At 38.6% G+C, this 12861-nt stretch overlaps 1 protein-coding gene across 28 annotated transcripts in view; it reads left to right on the top strand.

Annotated features, from left to right (window-relative positions):
• KMT2C (lysine methyltransferase 2C) overlaps nt 1–12861 on the top strand; it is a 288674-nt gene that overhangs the window by 181146 nt on the left and 94667 nt on the right. For 25 of the 28 annotated variants that reach the window (XR_007150131.1, XR_007150130.1, XM_047848684.1 and 22 more), the window contains 2 exons: nt 880–1592; nt 12033–12152. Coding sequence is in view for 25 of the 28 variants with exons in the window: in XM_047848684.1 (XP_047704640.1) it covers nt 880–1592; nt 12033–12152 (833 nt within the window). In the remaining 3 variants the exon portion in view is untranslated. Of the gene's footprint in view, nt 1–879; nt 1593–12032; nt 12153–12230; nt 12671–12861 lie in introns of those variants that run through there. The other 3 variants (XM_047848687.1, XM_047848669.1, XM_047848683.1) reach the window with 2 other exon arrangements.

Below are 12861 nucleotides of genomic sequence, written 5' to 3'. Positions count from 1 at the left end.
ATCCAGTGATCTTACTGTATAGAGCCATTTAGGACTCGTGTAAACTGGGTCTCTGACTTTATTTTCAGGCAAGTTTGGGTTAAAGGCTTAGCACACTAGCGTCCTGATTTAAAATTTGTCAGCTAGTGACTTCAGATATTTCTGATATATAATTATGTTTATTGACTTGCTTAGCTTTGACAGTATATTTTCTTTTGAGTGTTTGATTATCGATGATCAGCAAAGATTATATTAAAAAATGTGTATGTTGGCAGGTGCAGCTAATAAGCAAAATAAGTCTTTTCTATCTGTGATCATTACTCATTTGAGAGTGCAGAAGCTTTGTTTACATCTGAGGGCCCGGTATTGCAAAATACCTTTATATTCTAGGCACTTATTTACTTGGGTACCTCATGTAAGATCAACGAGCCTCATTTATTTGGCTGCAAAATGAGTATAACTTAATCTACCAAATTGTGAATCTTTCTGAGACTGTTCAAATTGTAAAACATCATTTATGTTTAATAGAATTATATTAGAAATTCTATTTTAATATTTTTACCAGAAGTTAACTAAAATTCTGGGGATCCTATTAAGGTGATATTTTTGTAAGTTTTCTGGCCTGATCTGTGACCAGTTCTAATCCATAAATCCTGGTGTCTTTTGGCCTTAATGAATTAACTTAATAATTGTTTTTCTTGAAAAATACCTTCTGATTTAATTCAGGGTTTAAGCATAAGTGTGCTTTGGAAACCCTTTGTCTCCCCTCTCTCTCCTTTTACTGCCCATGCCTATCATTTTTAAGCCATAAAGCTATAGACATTAATGTCTTACGTCTACTCATAGTTAGAAAAATTTACATTTATAAGTACATTAACATAAATATTCCAAATTTTATAGAATCCTCCCAAGACAAAATGAATCCTGCATTGGAAAATCAGATTTCTCAAGAAGCCGAGAGTGAAAAAATGGAAATGTCTTCTAAAGTGACGCATATTTGTGATGAAAATCAAAATGAAAACAAAATGGAAGTGACAGAAATCGTTGACGTCCTTACACACCAGATCACTGTGCGGCACGAGGATCTGCAGCTAGAGGAACCCAAAATGCTGGCATCCGCAGAAGAATCACGGCCTCCGAAATTGTCCATTGAATCTGCCACTGGTCCCCCAGAGGCCCTAAGGTCCCCGTGTGAGGAAAGTACTTCTTTATGTTCTAAGGAACATTTGGCTGTCGAAAGGGTACCAGAAGCGATGGAACAGAAAGAAAGTTCTGAATCTTCCGCTGTGTTTATGGACTTTGAAATGGCCCCTGTAGTTGAGAGTTGTGTGAAAGATGGTTTATGCCAGGAAGACAAATCTGTAAAATTACCATCGGAGACAGAGTTGTCATTTTCGTCAGTGGCAGGCGTAAGCAAGGCAAATGCGTCTTCCTCTCCACTCTCTTCAGACTTGCCTTCCCAGGACACACTGCATAGCTACCCTTCAACCCTCAGTGCTTCTGTTGGAAACATTATGCCAACGACTTACATCTCAGTCACTCCAAAAATTGGCATGGGTAAACCAGCTATTACCAAAAGAAAATTTTCTCCTGGTAGACCTCGGTCCAAACAGGTAGGGTGATTTTAATGATACTGGCAGGAAAATATGGTGGATCAATTGTATACAATAAGGCGTATGTGGAGCTTGGGTTTGGAGGGTAGTTTTTTCCTATTTTCAGGTAGAACTTAGATGTAATGCTGATCCTGAAGTGTTTCGGCTATTAAAAATATTTTTTTTAATGTTTTTATTACTGTAACTTTTGAGAGAGAGAGAGAGAGAGAGAGAGAGGGAGACAGAGGGCCATGGTGGGCGAGGGGGGCAGAGAGAGAGGGAGACAGAATCCAAAGCAGGCTCCAGGCTCCGAGCTGTCAGCACAGAGCCGGACGCGGGGCTCGAACCCATGAATGGCAAGATCATGACCGGACCTGAAGTTGGACGCTCAACCGACTGAGCCACCAGGCGCCCTGGCCATTTTTTTTTTTTTTTTTTTTCCCCTTAGAAGCTGTTAATGAAGCCTACTTTATTAAACTTGAAGCGATCATATTCAGAGTTTCCACTTAGTTGGGACATACAGATGCAACCTATTTGATTATAGTTTCTAATAGAAAGCACTTAAAAGTCTTCTTAAATTCTGTGCCATGGTGATGAGAGAGTCTAAAAAAAAGACCCAGTAAAACATTAGGTATACTCTAAATAACCTTTATTTTTCCCCCTCTACTGTATTTGTTCATTGATACTCTTCTTTGTCTTATTTCTAACTGCTTAAGCATCATAATTTACTGAGGGAATTTTTCCTGGTGGGAATTCCTCGTTTTGATTTTTCGGTTAATTGCTAAGTTTTTTTTGTGGGTCTCCTCACCCCCCACCCCCACCCCAAGTTAGGGCTTCAGTTGTTTTCATGGAAAAATCTTGGAGAAGTGCAGTGTTGATCTTTAGGAAGTATGGGGAGCTCTTCCCATGACTTTTAAGCAGTGTGGATTCTACCCTTTAAGGGTAAACTCCAGTTCTTTTTAAGTGTATATAAGTGAACCACTAACCACAAGGCAAAGCGAAGACACTGTAGCTCAGATTTATTTAATCTACAAAATGTCTCTTTTCTGAAGCTGCTGCAAAGTGGCAAGGTATCAAACGGTGCAAAAGTGCTTAGTCACGGTGGTAGCCTGAAGTTTCCGGTCTTGCGATTTGAATTGCTTCCAACAGTTACAGCTGGACTTTGTAGGAGTAGTATCCTCTCCATCTTGATCATCCAGTTTTGGAGTCCTAAGACAAGTAGAAAAATAGAATTTTATTTTAATTTTTTTTTTTTCAACGTTTATTTATTTTTGGGACAGAGAGAGACAGAGCATGAACGGGGGAAGGGCAGAGAGAGAGGGAGACACAGAATCAGAAGCAGGCTCCAGGCTCCGAGCCATCAGCCCAGAGCCCGACGCGGGGCTCGAACTCACGGACCGCGAGATCGTGACCTGGCTGAAGTCGGACGCTTAACCGACTGCGCCACCCAGGCGCCCCTAGAATTTTATTTTAATGGGAGAATCAGTCTCCCTTAAACAAATTCCAGATGTATTTTAGTTTCTAAAGACAGCAACTTGCACACCCAAGGCAAAGTAATTGCCCTGTGGGACTGAACTGTTTCTCTGTGGCGAAGATATGCCCAGTAAACTAAGACACCCCGTATGTGGCTTTGTCCGAGTATTTTCTGTCATGTTCTGCTAAGAGTGGTTTTTCTTCTGAAACCAGTTCTCCTCTTCCTTACTCTCTTCTGGTCTTCTTTTTAAATAATTGTTACGTAATAATTATGTAGTTTGGGCTCTGAAAAGACTTGAGCAATGAAGATTTGAGCCTCAAATTGAACTTTGATTCAAATATTTATGTTCTTTAAGGATATCGCATCATAAATATTCCTGTCAAATTTTACTCTGTTTCTCCTTTTTTGTAGACTTCTGTTCCAACTGAGAAACCATGAGGTTTATTTTCTGTTGACTTGTATTCCACAATCTATGTGGATGTGAGTCTGAATGTGGTTGTGTGTGTGTGTGTGAGACTGTCTTGCAGGTTTATCCCATTTCATATGACCCATATGTTCATACTTGCTATTGCTTCTGCCGTATTCTCTCTCAGTCCCCAGTTCTGGTGGTATTCTGCTTTCTGTAGAGTTGCCCTTGTCTCATGACTGCTCCTAATTTGCTGCTAATCTCACAAGCAGTTTGTGGGAGGGTTTAACCTCCCCATTAGCTTGGTTTTCATTGTAGAGCAAACAGCCTTCACTTGGTGATTCTTAGCTTGCTAAGGTACTACTGTTTTTGTCGGGAGGATGCTTTGGCTAGAACAAGATAGCTCCTTAATTTTTTATCATTGCTGAGGTACTGCCATCCTAACTTCGAGGGAATATTCCGGTGTGTATCCTTGTGTTGGAAATCCTGAAGCCCATCGTACTGTTACGTGAATGTCTTTGGTATCAAGCATTCCTGTGTTGTATCTTTGGTTTTATTTATTGTTTACTTTGTATATTGTTGGCAGTGGGGATTGGCTGTGAAGTGAGATGCAGGTTCATGGCAGTGCTGGTGACACAAGCAAGATTCTTTGGTGTCCAGCTGTGTTTTCATAACATCACTAGCATTTTTCCATATTTTGTTGAGTGTCATCAACTCTGGTCTTTACCAGCATAGTGGAGGCTATCCTAACCAAAGAACTGCACATTTCATTAGTTAAATTCTGTGTCACAGTGGTCAGACCATTATGTTTATCTTAACGGTTTTCTAACCTTCTGTGAGCTTTTCTAAGAATTTCCTGAGAAATTAAATGAATAATTAGAAGCAGAAAATGTGAAAGCTTTAAAATTTGATGTGACAGCTAATGATTGGATTATTAAGTGTTTTCTGGAGAAAGGAGTTCGTCAGTAGAAGGGTAAGCCAGTGCTATGCAATAGAAATATAATGCAAGCCTCGTGTATCTACTTTTAAAACTTCTAGTAGTCCACTTAAGAATTAAAAATAAGCAGATAAAATAAATTTTAATGTTTTATTTAACTTAACGTATTAAAAATATTTTAGCATTTCATCTGTATAAAAATTATTAATGGGATATTTTACATTCACTTGTCTCGCTCAGTGTTCAAAATCTGGTTTCCAACCAAGTACATTAGAAGTGCTTACGTACTAGCCTCATGGCTAGTGGACACCTTATTGGACAATGCAAGGAAAAGCATTTATAAAAACAGGAAAATTTTAGTTCCAGAAGGAGCTAACTTTAAAAAGAAATCCCATCTGAGTTTAAGATAGATAAATTACAAATGGTGCTATACTTTCACTGATTTTAAGGACGGAAGAAATATTCTGCATCCTCCAGTTGCCCATAGGACAACATTTTTAAACAGATCATAAAAACCATTTGTAAAAAACAAACAAGCATTTGTTGTAGCAACAAATCACTGTGTATTCCCAACATGTATTAGATGAACAATACATACCCCATATGTATGTACACATATATACTCCTATATGTACACATATGTGGTATATAGATAAGAGTATGTATGTAGTGATACTTGGAGTATGGATGGATATATAAATCACTATTCTGCATCTGAGATGTCAGGGCACAGAACATGGAATCTACACAGGATTATTTTACCTTTAGATGAGATTAATTGAAGTTTAGAGGTTGTATTGTGGCTTTCATGTGGAAGATTTATATTCTTTATATTCTTTTTTATTTATATTCTTTATATTTATATGGTTGTGGGTAGAAAAAGTTTTTTCTTTTTTGTTTTCTTCCTCACTTAAGACACAGGATTTCACAAAGGAGGAAGAATTACAGACATGGTAGGTAGTTAGGAGAAGGAAATTGGTGGAACACTGACAGGAAGCCAGTTGGAAATGGTTTCATAGAAATTGTCCAGTGAACCAGTTGGCTTTTCTTTCCTTCATCCTTTATCGAAATTATTCATTTACATATATTTTAGTGTTTCAGTTCTCAGTGTCTTCATAGGTATATTCACTTTGTGCCTGAGGTTTAGAAAAGTGGTTACTGGCCTCACTGCATGTTGTAATTTCCTGGGGAGCTTTACAGCCATGTCGGTGTGATGACCCCACCCTGCCCGTTTAAAATGGCCTCTGACTGGCGTCTTTCTCCTTACCCTTGGAAGTAGAGTCCTGAATTAGAGAGAGACAGGGGCTCCTCATTGTTATTGTTACGCATGAAACACAAGAAATGCTCTTAAAAAGTGGTGGAAAATAGGATGGAAAATTTTTTTTATTTCAGCATATCAAATAATGTAATGGGTTTTTCATTTTCTGTTTATTTCTCTTATTCCACAGTTGTATTTATCCATTGTAATTCAGAAATTCTGAGATAGTAGTGATCTCAGCCTGTCTTCTGTCATTTACCCTATTCATGTCAGCTTATTTTATGGAAACATAGGTAATACAGTCATATGTATGGCTTGATCTGCCTTAGACACTCAGGTATTAAGTGATAGTATTGAAAGAGGTTATTGAACCTATGAAAAATATTTTACTGAAGTATTTTCTATCCTTCATAAAAGTAAATGTAAGTACTCAATTATAATTTGAAAAATTTCAAAGTCTAAGATTTTTTCATTTTTTGATTTTCTCCATTTTTTGTTGCTAACATCGTATATATGGAAAACTTAGGAATTTCTGTTAAGTTCTAAGACTGATATTTATTGAGGGGTTCTCCGCGAAAGTGAAATTTCTTCAGTATAGTGGGTGTCCAAAGGTAGTGCCATAACCACTTTTCCATTACATTGTGAAGTGGATTTTTAATTTTTTATTAATTTAACTAATTTTGTTACAAAGCATAGAATTTTATGACATACTTGTCTAATGTAATAGCAATTTAAATGAAGTGTTTCAAATTAACAAGTCAGTTTCATCATCTACTCTGTGAGAGAAAAACAAACCTTCAGAGTGGTGAGCTGTAGAGGATTGTACTTTTGTCAACAATTCATTACGAGGAAGCAATTTTTTTCTCTCTTTTTTAAAATAGCAGACACCATTTCTGCTTTGTAAACACAAATCCTTTAGTAAGAAGCGTTGCTGGTTTTTGTTTTTTAGGTTAAGAAAAGGCAGATGTGTAAGTCATATTGTCCAAATAGAGGTTCGGTTCCTGTTAAATGATTTCATATCCAGCTTTTAATTAAAATAAATTTGAATTTTGAAGCATCGCTTGATAATAGCATATATACGGTCATATATACGGTGGCATTTGCTTAAAGAAAATAAGTTACCCTGGATAGTTTTAGTTGTCCGTTCTCGGATACCTATAAAGTAAAACCTGTATTTCTGATACTTTGTCTTAGGACCTATTAAAGGTTTCATTAGTAAGTAGATATAGGTATATATTCATTCTTCATGGAGAATAGAAGATGCAGTATAGATGCCAAGAGTGGTTTCCCACCTACATTCTAAGTACTGTGCTGCCTTTTTTAAAAGTGACTTTGAAGAAGTATTTTGTATCGTTTGCATCAGTTTTCACTGTAACTGATACTGGGAAAGATTGATTAATATAAATTCAGCATGAGCATTTCCATAGTACAGTTACTTGGGTTCAGATCCTTCCTGCCATTGTCTGTATGAGACTAAGCACGTTGCCTTGAGAACTGTCTTGTTTCTTCATCCATAAAATTGCATCTTACGGCTGTTGTTGGAAGTTAACAGTAACACGTGTATGGCCCCTGGCAAGTGGTGGTGCTGCCCTGCTTCTTTTCCTGAATGGCAGAGTAATGCAGGTATTCTGTGAAAATGGAGACTTGAGAAGGATATAATAATCATGTATTAAATGTACCTCTGGAAAACGAATCAGATTGGCTCATGCTTACCTGTACTGCATTGTGGCAGTGCAAACAACTCTAGGCCTTGAGTGAGTCAAACACGGGTCACAGTAAATTCGGCATGTAGTAGGTGTCTTCAGTTCAAAGCCACATAATGGCTGCCCAGATTTTAGAACTCAACAGCCTATTAATTATGCTGTGTGTGACATGTGTTGCCGTAGAGGAAGCCCAGGGCACCGTGGAAAAGCAGAGGAGGCGTGCGGGAACTCAACTCAGGCTTGCGTGCTGTGCGGGCGAAAATCCCAGAGACTCTGCTCTGAATCCCTGAAAGACTGTAGTTTTAAACCTAAAGCGTGTCTAGCCCTCTGGGGTGTCAGCATCCCTTTTCTCTTGGCTTCCTTGTGTCTGTTGTGGTATTTCTGAAGCCATTACCAAAACCATTGCTAGCACCAGCCAGATTCACATTCTTGAATTATTGAAGGCTAACGCTGGTAACAGCTGTTTCTCTACTTTCATCGTATCTTATCAAATCACCATCAGGACTAAATTCCTTGTTCCATTTGATGTTGAACTCAGTTTTGTGTATGAGACTTAACTTATGTGAAAAGAATTCTGTAAGTCATAAAAACGAGTTGTTTGTTGCTGTGGCTGTAATGTACGCGAGTGAATGTATGTGCCAAAAAAAATGACAAGCTTTGCTGGGTTTTCTGTGTCTCTTGCCGGTTGTCCTTTCTGCTCTCTCTTCATCATGTTCACTTTCTCTCATCCTTTAAACAGCAGTCCTGGTTTTGCATGGCGTGTTGGGTGAGGCTGGACCCGAGCAAGGATGAATTGGAAGTGTGAAGTCAGCCCAGGAGACCCCAAACCTCTGGCTCCTCTTGAAACTTTTTCAGTAGATTAGGATACTCTTGGGCTCTAATTAGGACATTGATCATATTTAACAGCCAGCAACAAGATTGGGCTTTTTATAACAAAGTTGACCTTAATAACCAATTCTCTGCTTGCTGTTCTTGTTGCCATTTTCCTGTCCCACAGTCCTTGTAACAGTTGTATAATTTACTTGGTTGATACATTTACCTGAGAAATTGGCCTCGAGGCACAAAGAAGCTTACCTGATACCGACTTTAAACAGGTTTGGGGTCCAATAATTATTGTTAGACTCTAATTCAGTCTTACCCAAGTAGTATTTTTTTTTTAAGTTTCTATAGAATTTGGTAGCAAATGGCTTATCTTTAGCTCTCTTTAAAATGTAAAGTCTGCTAACATTTTGAGCCCTTTTGGTTTTCCTTCAGTTGGTAGTTTCGGAGTAACAGTGCAGTGGATAGATTGGTAACCTTTTTTTTTTTTTTTTTTTTTTAAGGAGGAAATCCAGGATTGTAGGCTACATCTAATGGGGGGAATCAGGAATTAGTGTGTTTCATAGTACAATACTTATTGATGCATTTATGCATACAAAAAGAATAAATGTGCAGTGGAAAAAATGGATGTTCAGTAAGCACTGAACTGAATGCTTACCATAGCAGTGAACAGAAAAAATGGTCTCTTCTCATCTAGCTTATAGTCCATTGGCAACAAATAAATACAAATGTAACAAGTATACAGTCAAGTATAATGATGGTGTAAAACCATGTTTCCGTAGACGGGGGAGCTGACCTCCGAATTGTCTGTGTAAGTTCTTTTTCATCAAGCTGAGATGTGTAGGATAATTTATAACTAAAGTTGATAATTATAGCTGTATTTTAGGTTTAAGGTCTAAAGAATATATTAGGTAATTTCTTCTTTGTCAAAACATCTAAGTATAATCATAATTTTTCTCCAGTTGCTATAAAATTGCGCACAATCTATCTTCCAAAGTCTTATGATAATATACTTATTAAAATTCATAATGTAATTACCCAAGCTTTTATTATATAAGTTCTTCATAGCAGTTGAATGGTTTTCTAATTATTCCTGAAATGGCATCCAAACATTCTTGATCTATGGAGCCCTTCATTTTCTTCATCCATGTTCCATGAAGTGTAAATGTTTTTAAAATGAGACACAATGTTGGCATCAAAGCTAACTTTTAAATTATGGTGAATAACATGTTATTTGAGAGTATGACTTTTTATGGGATGTTTTAAGAGCTGTCTCCTGATACGACATTAGATGATCCACCGAGAGGAATTTTATACAGTAGCCAACTACCGTCAGAGAAAAACCATTGGAAACATTGAGAGAACTAAGTTTAGATATCTCTTGCCCCCACTATCACTAAATAATGAGAAACAACAAAACATATGGCCCCAAATTTCAGTCAGTGAGGAAAGGCACAGAGTGTTGTAAGGGAGGTGATGATGTCATGGAAATGCTGCCGAAAGTCCTCTCTGATGAGGAAATATCCGAGGCCATCCCTGAAGAATCCGAAGGAAAAGCCGTCCGGTGGAGAGTTGGCAGTTGTTCTGAGTCGGTAGCCCTGTTATTGGCGAAGAGCTTGGCGTGTTTGAAGGAAACCAGGGAAGCTGGGGCATACTGATCGTGGCGGGGCGGGGGGGGGGGGGGGGGGGGGGGGACGACACACAAGATGAGGTTGGAGAGAGGCAGTGAGAGAGACCATCACTTTAAGAGCACCGGGGAGCTGTTGGGAGGGTTTAAAACACTGTGGTGACTTGCTTGGTCAGATCGACAGCTTTGGAAAGTCCCTCTGGCCTCTGTGTAGAGGAGGACTCGAGGGAGGGGCAGGGTAGGGAGAACGGCAGAGCGCGGCAGGCTGGGTGAGAGCTGGCGGTGGCAGACAGGGCCGGGACCCGGCAGTGGGAGAGCAGAGAAGCAGCGTGGGTGCAGACAAAACTGGAAGGTAGAAAGTGCCGAAGTCCCGGATGGTTTGGATCGAAGGAGTGGCAGGGGAGAGTGATGGGGGAGAAGCACAGATCAGATGACTCCCAGGTTTCTGACCCGGGGGCTGGCATCCATTTCTGAAGATGGGGAAGATTGTGAGACGGTACGGGGCACGGGAGAGACTGGAGACGTGCTCCCCTTGAGAGTGTTGGTGCGACAGAATGGAAGTGCTAAGAAGGGAGTTGAGAGCCACGCTGCCGTCTTCAAGAGCACGTTGGAATCAGAAACGTGAGTTTGGGAGACAGCAACATGCCAAATGGTGGTTCTAGCCCTCATGAAAGATCGCACCGTTTAGGAAGAGACACGGAGAGGAGAGGCGTCCGGCCTTAGCCCTCGGGAAACACAGGCTTTGGAGGTCAGCGGGAGGAAGAACATGCACGGGGGACAGAAAGGTCAGCGAGGGAGCGGAGAGGAGCATTCACACACGTGCGGCGCGGAACCCAGCAGAGCTGTACGTAGGTGTTGACAGTTGGAGTAAAAGGAGAATAGAGACGTGACTTTTGGCGGCGTAGCGGTTACCAGAGACCCTGATGCAGCCGGAAAGGAGACAGAGGTGTAGAGGCAAGTTGATTTGATGCGGAAAGCGAGGTGATTCACGTGTCAGTAAATTCAGCAGAGCCATTCACTGAGCTTGAGGGTAGGTTAATTAAAAGTGAGACAAGTGCCTCCCTTGTGTGGTTTTTCTCAAAATACTGTTAGTGCGTTAATTATCTGCTCCCCAAAGGGTAGTCAGGCTCTTCTTTGGTTGATTACTTAAATTCCTGGTGGTAGTTTTATGTGATTAATAGGCTACCGCTTGTTTGATAATATTCTAGAAACCTGGTAAGTAATGTGTTACTTAAGTTTGGGTCCTTTAATTGGTAAAAGTTACAGTGCGCATTATCGAATTACCTAATTCAAAATAGGTTCTTTATTTATTGTTTGACATTTGTTTTGTGTTTTTCTTTAAAATGTTACTTTGTGGAGTAGGCATTTTTTTATGCTAATGAGCGACTTCATCAGATTAGTTCAGGTTATTGCTGAATGTGGTTATTAAAAAGTAAAATGTCTTACTTTCATTTTAACTGTTTTAATAAGATACTGTTTCTTGTATAAATAATCAAGTATCTTAGGCATTTTAATTTGCAAATTTAGGACAATTTGCTTTAACATTTTTCACTGTACAAATTAGTCCCTTGGATGTATGTAATGTAAGGATAATAGCCCTCTAAATAAAAATAAAAGCCAAAACCACAACTAGTGGTCACACTGGCAGGAAGAAGTCAGATGCTAGGATTATACTGGTATTTGCGTGTTAAGATGGCAACCTAATTTCCCGCAATTTAAAGCGAATGTATCTGTTGATTTCTCATGTTCTGATTTTTTTTTTTTTTTTTTTTTTTTTTGCCTACTGGTTTGGTTGTTTATAGCCAAAGGTGTACATAACATCCTTTAAGGTTATTTCTCTTTCCCAGTAGAGTGATAGTTGTTAGAAGAAAATAATCCCTGAATAGTTTCTTATAGTGTTAATTCTTAGAATTTAACTGACTTTTATTTATATTTTGGTTCTATAGTTGAAGTTCATGAGTCAACGTCAATGTCATATAAAAACCTTAATTTCTAGTAGGTTTCATTGTGCTGATGTTTCAACCAGAATAAAATATTTAATGTAAATTGTAGCTGCAAACATTGAAGTAAAAAGTCACTGTAAGTGATAAGCTTATTTTCCCTACCTTGAAGCAATTTGTCCTAAATTTCCATACGTCTGCATTTGTTTCTGCTGTTCTAAAATTCCTCAGTTGCTGGCTTTGACCTTTTACGTTGCTGAGTTTTATACATCTATTTTCTCACCTGCCGTATCCTAGGGGGCTTGGAGTACCCATAATACAGTGAGCCCACCTTCCTGGTCCCCAGACATTTCAGAAGGTCGGGAAATTTTTAAACCCAGGCAGCTTCCTGGCAGTGCCATTTGGAGCATCAAAGTGGTAAATAAAATTGCATTTACATTCATGTATCATTTCTTTCTGGCTGGTTTCATCCAAGTAGAAGTTAAGAATTAAACCTTTCCTTTCTAGATAAATAGTTCAGATTACAGGGCCACTGTTTTAATCTAAAAATTTTAGTGTAAAGAATCAACATGCTTGCACTTAAAAAAATCTGGATTAGGAGGAAATTAAATTGCAATTTGACATGACTGGTTTTAAGTGTGAATTTTTAATAACTGCTTTTTATGGTTGCTTCCTTTTATGTTGTAATTACCAGTGTTTCTGTGGGGGAAAATGCTTGTCACATAGGCTATAAAGTAATTAAGGACTTGCTCATTCATGATAATCATAAAATTTTGTTGCTTAGAAAAGAACAAAAGCAAACTACATTAATCTATTGTGTGCTAATGGAGAAGAAATACCAGAATCGGAGCAGATTTCACTGTCTGCGTTAATAACCTCAAAATTATAGGGCCTCTTTTTCATGTCATTGATGGAGGACTCTCCTAGTTCTTGAAGTAAGTTAAGTAGTCGGATGCATTTTAGAGGGTAAAAAATTAATGTGAAAAGTTAAAATACTTTACCACCTAGAGAAGATAATTTTCTTCATCTTGTATATTTAATGTGATTCTGGAATTAGGCTGTTTAATTTAGACTAATCACGGAATTCAAAGGAGTTCTAGATTCCACTTTCTTATTTCTGTCACCA

This window comes from Prionailurus viverrinus, chromosome A2 (genome assembly GCF_022837055.1).
Source record: "Prionailurus viverrinus isolate Anna chromosome A2, UM_Priviv_1.0, whole genome shotgun sequence".
Taxonomy (NCBI): Eukaryota; Metazoa; Chordata; class Mammalia; order Carnivora; family Felidae; genus Prionailurus; species Prionailurus viverrinus.
The sequence above is the reverse complement of the archived record's forward strand: the minus strand, read 5'-3'. Positions and strand labels throughout refer to the sequence as shown.